Below are 8,636 nucleotides of genomic sequence, written 5' to 3'. Positions count from 1 at the left end.
TATCTCTAAATTCATTTAGCAATATAAGTTATTACCATTATTATTATACAATAACAATTTTCCATTTTATATTAATTCTGTTTTAATTTTCGTCAATTTTATATGTCTCTCTAATTTATATCATCATTATATTTAAAGATGTTATTCTGGATCATAAGGATTCACCTCTCGGGTCTAACCGAGTAAACAATTTCGGAATCTTACATCCTTCGATCGTAATTTTTTCTTCGACCTATTCGCATTTATCGCTCCCGCGCGTAACATCTCGTCGAGTTGCAAATGGAAATATAATCATCCCTCCTCCACTTCGCGGTACCGTGCATAATTTCGCGATCGACCTCGCCGATGCCGATGTCGCGCGGACCGGTATCGCCGCCTGGACCACGTAGCAGCCGTAACTCAGTTTCCAAACGGATCGTCTCCTAGGAATACTTTATGCGTACTACACGTCATTCTAACCGCCTAGTCCGGAAAGATGGAGGTCGTCGTGGATGGGGGTGCCGGGTGGTATATAGGGACCGCGGAAGACACGGAGATCCTTAAATATTCTACGCGTCGTGCTCGGGACTAGTGCATCGGTCTTAAGATGGCGGCGCGGGAGGAGGGCTCGCGGGATAGGACTGCGCCGATACCCTTTCGCCGGGAGAGGAAAACGTCGGTGGTAGGAGGTCCTTGGGTAATCATATAAGGATAGCTAGAGTCGCGCGAGGAAGATCGGGTATCAACTTTTGATCCTCCGATATCTCCGGCAGGCTCCTGGCGGGCCCCTACCAGCCCGGAGGAGTGTGTCTGTATTCAAACGGCTCTAACTCGATATAAGCGGCGCTCCCAGAGGCATCCTTCTGCCGCGAGAAGGACGGGGAGGATAAGTTGGAGGACACCAGACCCTCCCTACCCTTGTCGCTCACGCCCAACCCCTTGGATCTTCGGAAATAAGAGTATCCCGGTGTAGCCGGTGCCTCCAATCGAATTTACATCCCGACTGCTTCGCTCCCATTCTCGAAGACGCGGGGGTGGATCCTTGACTTCGCCAAAGTGCTATCTTCTATGATCCCCGGCATCGATGGAGTCTTGTAGCGATTACCGCAATGGCACCGTGGTCCACTACCAGCATTTTGAGGCATATGCAATGAGATATCGAATGCGGACGGATGTCTTTTGACGAATAGTTTCTCGGAGAATAACTGATACGTTGCTATGAAAATAGAAATTTACCAGTTTCAGAACAGAAGGTCTGTTTGATGCACAATAAAACAAATATAGATAAGAATATAATTAGATAAGAAAATAATAATTAGTTAAAAGTGTAACTGTTTATGTTAAAATTAAGAGATAGTAAAAGTTAGTTTTGAACATTTTAACTGTTAAAGTTTTACTTTATAACTGTTGCAATAAATAGATAAATTAAGAAATTAATGATTGATCCTTGAGTTATTGGATTATTAAATCTTGTTAAATATTAAACTGTTTATTAAATATAATTTAAATACCAGTACCAATTATTACATTTTTAGATATGTAATAATATTAACATTATTAGTATCTATTAATAATATTATTTATAATAATATTAATATTAATTCCTATTTTAGAACAAAATTTATTTGTAATTGGCCCTTTTTTTTCTTTTTAAATGTGACGATAATAATTTCTCAGTTGTGCAAAATAAAAAATTTTAATTTTATTAGTAAATTTTATTAATTGTAAATAAATATTTACTTGTTTGTTTATTTTATTTGGTCTCATATCTAATTCAATGTAATTTATAATAATGAAAATATCTATCTTATCGTAGACGATAAGGGAGCAAACTACATTGATAACAGACGGATATTATGATTTCTATATCACCAACTAAATAATAGTAGTAATTATCGTCAAATAATAAAATAGAAACACGCGTCACAATTATTTGTAATACAAAGAGATTTACATTAACATCTGTCAATGTTAGAAAAAATAAAATCAAAATTTAGATATCTTCGACTTTTTATTGATTTGGAAGTTTCGTATTAAAATAAATACAGAGCAGTCAAATTTTCTATTTAAAAATATATATTTTTAAAAATAATTTATTTTTGTAAAACAGAAACATTTATTATAGATAAACATATAGTATATTTCTAAAGCAATTAAAATATTTAAACTTTTAAAACAAAGTTAAAATATTTAAAACAGAAAGGGCGAACGTATGTAGCATCATAACGTACATAATTTTGTTAAGAAATAGTATATTATACAACTAGTGGAAAAAGTGGTCGATTCTGAATGAGTGTGAAGTTGGTCGCACAGATTAGTTTCTGAATTAATATTAGGCATATTTAAAAGTCTCCTTTACAAGACCGTTTGTACTTTCTTTCGAAGCCTTTTCAGCTGAATTTCTTGCACGATTCACCTTTTCTCTTTTTCTTTTCACGTTGGAGAGAAAAACTGGTAGCACTTTCAAAAATACGCAGTCGTCTTTACCTTTGACCAATCAGAAATTTGTCCAAGATACAAGAAGCAACATGTGGCTCCTCGCATAATGTGACAGAGCAGTTTATGTCAGTTTGTGTTAGCTGTTGCACGTGTTTCTTAGCTGGTCGTAACAGGTTGGAAAAAATATCTCTCGTGATCGTAAAACATTATAAAACGAATAAGCTTATGCTAAATATATCAAAATTAGATTTTTTTTAGATATTACCGTGGATATTACATATTGTATTTTGTTCGTGAAGAAGCCATGCCAACGTGCTGTATTAAAAATTGCGGAAATCGTACGTACTGCAATTTTACTTCGTCGAAAAACACTAAATTTAAAAATTGCAAGAGTAATTCGCATTATACTGCGTCGAAAAACATTAAATATCATAAGTTTCCAAGAGAAATAGCTGTTCGTCAGCAATGGCTTAATGCCTGCCAAAGGAAAGAAAGTGATATGAAAGTTGATTCGGGTAAGTAAACATTAAGAAAATGATGGTAAGTTAGTGTTTTAACTTCCAACTCGACCCAATGTCATTATGTTACTTACATTGTGTTTATTACATACATCACAATCATGAGTTAATATATTTATAGCAAGAATATGCAGTATCCATTTTGAGAAAAACTGTTACGAGCTTGTGAAGACAACACCACGATTAATAAATGACCCAGTCAAAGAAGTTTTAAGATTAAAAAAGGGATCTGTTCCAACAAAATTCTTAAATCTAGAAAAGAAACGAATACGTCGAATGTCGCAGAGCAAGGAAAATAACAAAAAAATTAAAGTACCGTAAGTATTTTCTAGATTGTTATGTATATAGCTGTATATATTATACTGTGTCTGAATTTAAGTGTCAGGTCACTCGTGTAAATTAGGTAAATTAGGTCAAATTGAACGAAATAAGTTCTTTATTATTTTACAAAAAAACCATATGTAAAATATATATACAAATGTACAACTAAAACTAATACTTTACAATATTCTTTTAGAGAAAAGTCATTTATTGTACCTACATGCACAGGTCTTGTACAATATGCACAACAAAAACAGCGTTTATCGCAAGAAGAAACTGTAACAAGAATGGAAACAGATCTTGCACAAAATATGGAAGAGCAAAGTAAAGCGATAAAACAACAGGTGTATGTAGCTAAATGTTTCTTTAAAATTATTATTTAATAGATTCCAATCACAATCATATTTAAGTTGTTAGTATATATTGTTATGAAAAATATTTTACAGAAAGCAAGGAATTAACGATAATACAAATTATGTTTATGTCAAAACGTTAATGCAATTAAGAAAGACAGAGCAGCTGAACCGAGAACTTTTAGACGAAAATAAAAATCTTAAAGAAAGAATTCGAGATTTAGGTACACAATTTGCACAGTTATTGCAAGCAGAAATTAAAAGCATGACGAGAAATAAACACAAAGAAGCGAAAACAATAGTCATCGATGCTCTACATAAGGTATTTACACCTAACCAGATTACAATGTTAATGTCGCCGACAAAGAATCGTATAAAATAGTCATTTGAAGATATTATGTAATTTCGTTACGATGATTAAGTTTAGAAGCATATAGCTATGTAAAAAAAAGATCGTGCAACAACACTGCAAAACTGTGTTAAAAAGGAAAAACTATTTATAAGTTAAGCAATAAAAAAATTGTGTGTAAAATAAAATAGTCATGTTCTGGAAGAACATGTTCCTTTATTTAAAATTGTTTTAACTTAATATCACTCCTATATACTTTCTTTTGTATTATAAATTACACGTTTCTACAACTTAGAACAGTATTCATAGTCCAATCTTATATTTCAGATTATAGAAAGGCTCTCATCTGAAGACATTGCAAGGGCTGATTCATTATAACATTCTTGTAACTTAAAGACAATTTTAAATATGACGGAACTAATGCTGCACTTAAGGTCATGGCGCTACATTCTAGACAAAAATTTGATTAGCTGTTTTAGTCGGCCGCCAAAGAAAATAAACAATATGCATATTGTGCATTGCAACTGTGAGCTAGACAATATACTACTCGTATAGAGATCAGCATAAATAACAATTTCTATATTAATAACATGCATTTTTTATGTGTCACTAATGTTATTATGTACAGTTAATAAACATATCAAAATAAAAATGCAATTAATCTAAATTTAGTTTAAAACTACTTTTTATTTTTGTGGGAATGCAAAAATACAGTTCAAAATGATCAATCAATATCATTCAATTTATAATAATTTACATTGATTACATTGCCTATCTTGAAATTGACACAAATCTGAAATAAAATACGAAAGCGAATCGTCCGCTCGCCACAAAGTCGTCGGCGACGGCGGCGGTGGCGGAGGCGGAGAAAGCGGAGTAGGAATGCGCTGTGCGATAAAGAAACACGCGAGATTTAATTTTAATTTGCGACATGGTCGTAGTTCTTGTATCTCTGATAAAATAAGTCTCAAATTTTGTTAACTTTTTATGATTAGTCAGATTAGTTTATGAGTTATAGGCATTTGAAAGTCTTTTTTACAAGACCGTACTTTTTTTCGAGGCTTTTTCAGCTGAATTTCTTGCACGGTTCACCTTTTCTCTTTTTTTTTCACGTTAGAAAGAAAAACTGGTGTAGCATTTTCAAAAATATGCAGTCGTCTTTTTCTTTGACTAATCAGAAATTTGTCCAAGATACAAGAAGCAACATGTGCGGCTCCTCGCATAATGTGACAGGACAGTTTGTGTCAGTTTGTGTTAGCCGTTGCACGCGTTTCTTAGCTGGTCGTAACAAGTTCAAAAGAATATCTCTCGCGATCGTAAAACATTATAAAACAAATACTTTTATGCCAAATATATCAAATTTATTAGATTTTTATTAGATATTACATATTGGATTTTGTTCGCGAAGAAAAGCCATGCCAACGTGCTATATTAAAAATTGCAAGAATTTTACGCCTTATAGTGCGGAAGACATTGGGAGCTTTCCAGTAAGCGACACAAGTCGACACAAACGTCGTTCTATCTTTCTTTTTTGGAAATGATTAATAGAGACAAAATGACACTTGTGTCGACTTGTGTCGGTTGCTGGAAAGCTCCCATTAAATATTATACATTTCTAAAAGAAATAACTGTTCGTCAGCGATGGCTTAATGCCTGCCAAAGGAAAGAAAGTGATATAACAGATTCGAGTAAGTTAACATTAAGAAAATTATGGTAAGTTAGTGTTTTAACTTCCAACTCAACCCAATGTCATTGTTACTTACATGTGTTTACATACATCACAATCATGATTTAACATATTTACAGCAAGAATATATGCAGTATCCATTTTGAGGAAAATTGTTTTGAGCTTGTGAAGACAAAACCACGATTAAAAAATCAACCATCAGTCAAAGAAATTTTAAGATTAAAAGAGGAATTTATTCCAACAAAATTGTTAAATCTAGAAAAGAAACGCAGACTCCGAATGTCGCAGAGCAAGAAAAATAACAAAAAAATTAAAGTACCGTAAGTATTTTCTAGATTGTTATGTATATAGCTGTATATATTATACTGTGTCTGAATTTAAGTGTCAGGTCACTCGTGTACATATGTAAATTAGGTCAAATTGAACAAAAGTTCTCTATTATTTTGCAAATAAGAACCATGTAAAATATACATACATACAAATGTACAAATACAACTAATAGTTTACAATATTCTTTCAGAGGAAAGTTATTTGTATCTAGAGAATTTGTACAATATGCACAACAAAAGCAGCGTTTATCGCCAGAAGAAACTGTAACAAAAATGGAAACAGATGTTGCACAAAATATAGAAGAAGCTGTAAAGAATATGGAAAGAGATACTTTACAAGATACGAAAGAGAAAGTTACAAAAAAATAGATAAAGTAGCTACACAAAATATGGAAGAGCAAAGTAAAGCGATAAAACAACAGGTGTATGTAGCTAAATGTTTCTTTAAAATTATTATTTAATAGATTCCAATCACAATCATATTTAAGTTGTTAGTATATATATTGTTATAAAAAATATTTTACAGAAAGCAAGGGATTAACGATAATACAAATTATGTTTATGTCGAAACATTAATGCAATTAAGAAAGACAGAGAAACTGAACCGAGAACTTGTAGACGAAAATAAAAATCTTAAAGAAAGGATTCGAGATTTAAGTACACAAGTTGCATAGTTGCAAGCAGAAATTAAAAATATGACAAAAAATAAACATAAAGAAGCAAAAACAATAGCCATCGCTGCTCTACGTAAGGTACTAAAATTTCAGACAATTTGGCCGGGAACCAAAATCCATATGGTTGGTAGGGGGTCCTTTATTTTCTATCTATATTTCTTTCTTTTGTTTCAATTTTTTTCTTTCAGCATTCTATATTTTGCCTTTTATTTTTTCAGTCTTTTGTTATATCTTTCTCTGAACTATTTTCTCTTTAGTTATAAATCGATGGCCAGTACAAGTCTGGAACGCTGTTATGCACGAAGACAAATAAAAAAAAGAAAAAAATTTAAAAATAGGAGATTGCATTTAAATTTGAAACAGAGAAAACTAAAACGCATTAAAAAAAGAGCGTTGAATGAGTTAACAATCACACCCTTGCTACACCAGAAGGTATAGCAAAGAATAAATAAGAAATAGTTATTTGTGTAACAAGTGCGGGAAGATGAAAATTCACGCACGTGTTACACACCCTATTTTATATTACAAGTGCGTGGAAAGTGATCTATCACTCGCGCGTCGCGCGCGGAATGGACCACTTTCCACGCACGTGTGACATTATAAGATTATTAAAATATCAACAACAATGATCATTAGATAAAATGGAATTTTTTTGACCAACGGACACAGAAATTTTATTTTAATAACAAAATAAAGAAATGTAATCCCCGCAATGTCCCTTCAATGCCAATATTATGCGACCATGAGTTGTGCATGCCTTAAGGCTTAGATTCAGTTATTCATATCTGCTCTCATATGCGTTGAGAGCTTTTTTACAAACGCGCGGTCAATGGATAAAGCCATTAATTTTACATAACAAATTTGACAAAAGTGTACGAAATTTATAAAATATAATATAAAATAAAGAAGCGTTGCTGAAATTAATTTTGCGATCTGTTATATACAGAAATGAATGTTATAATTGTACTCTTAAATCAACGATAAGACGCTTGTCGAGTAAATCTCCAGAGCATAAATGGTTAATATTGTCTGGGGATCATACTTCATATAGTGCGCGTTTTGAATACTGTAACATTGAAAATTACTGCGACATTTCAATGTTTGCAATCTTTCGAATTCGGGGAAAGATGGACGGAAAGAGCTTCCGGAACTGTCAGGAATTATTGAAATAGGCAACTTGATGATTATATTTCGAGTTCGAGGTCAGGCAGCCCCTTTCACGAGTGTCTTACATACATATTCGAGTAGCATTCTCGCGGCTTGATCCATCCAAAACCAGCCGTTTTTGTAATGGAAATGTCTGCTGGCATTGCCTGCCGGGTCGCGTTTTCCTGACGCAAAATCGTACCATCGTGTTCTTGAACTCTTGAGATTCCCATGAGACATAAACATCCGTCTCAGGGGATGCTCTGTATAAGCAAAAAAATGGCCCATAGGGTCCTCACAGAATTCAAATGACGATTTACGTTACACCCCGCAACAATAAATATACCCATTCTTGGACAAAATTGTAATTTATTACTACTTTGACTTATAATATTATAATAATACAGATCGAATATACTGGGAAGCCTATGTCAATCGAGAGAGTCACTTCTTTGTCAGTATAGGAAATGTATCTTTGTCTTCTTGTTTTGTAGTCTCAGAGACATGGTGTTAGCAACTTTAACTAGATCGTCGATACATTACTGTCACGAGGGACTTCAATAGAGGTGTGCAGTTATCTTTTAGCATTATTTACCGCGTCCGGAAGAGATCATAATTTAATTTAAAGTATTTGTTTGGAATGTTAATACCGCGATACAATAAAGTAAAGAGACACATCATTTATTTGACAAGCATGCATATTTTATTAATTGTGCAATAATATAGAATAATTTTTATAATAATAAGAATATAACGTATATATGCAAAATATTATTATCCATTTGTTTATTATAAATTTATAATCAAAGTTTTTATAAAAATACCATTAATTTACACGATA

At 32.8% G+C, this 8,636-nt stretch overlaps 1 protein-coding gene across 1 annotated transcript; it reads left to right on the top strand.

The window, feature by feature from the left end:
• The first annotated feature begins 2,899 nt into the window (after positions 1-2,899).
• On the top strand, positions 2,900-4,473 carry LOC112461116. The gene is made up of 5 exons (XM_025026208.1): positions 2,900-2,933; positions 3,058-3,253; positions 3,454-3,603; positions 3,704-3,932; positions 4,287-4,473. The coding sequence occupies exons 1-5, from the start codon at positions 2,918-2,920 to the stop codon at positions 4,335-4,337; spliced, it is 642 nt and encodes a 213-aa protein (XP_024881976.1). The 5' UTR covers positions 2,900-2,917; the 3' UTR covers positions 4,338-4,473.
• The last annotated feature ends 4,163 nt before the right edge of the window (positions 4,474-8,636 follow it).

Source organism: Temnothorax curvispinosus, unplaced genomic scaffold, assembly GCF_003070985.1.
Source record: "Temnothorax curvispinosus isolate PA1 unplaced genomic scaffold, ASM307098v1 QBEX01011098.1, whole genome shotgun sequence".
Lineage (NCBI taxonomy): Eukaryota > Metazoa > Arthropoda > Insecta > Hymenoptera > Formicidae > Temnothorax > Temnothorax curvispinosus.
This window is presented reverse-complemented; position numbering and strand designations above follow the sequence as displayed.

What these genes read in the sequence shown, in the direction of transcription:
- LOC112461116 (XM_025026208.1), top strand. An exon ending in AACAAAAAAATTAAAGTACC is followed by an intron (nt 3,254 to 3,453) that starts GTAAGTATTTTC and finishes ATATTCTTTTAG; the next exon opens with AGAAAAGTCATTTATTGTAC. An exon ending in AAAGCGATAAAACAACAGGT is followed by an intron (nt 3,604 to 3,703) that starts GTATGTAGCTAA and finishes AATATTTTACAG; the next exon opens with AAAGCAAGGAATTAACGATA.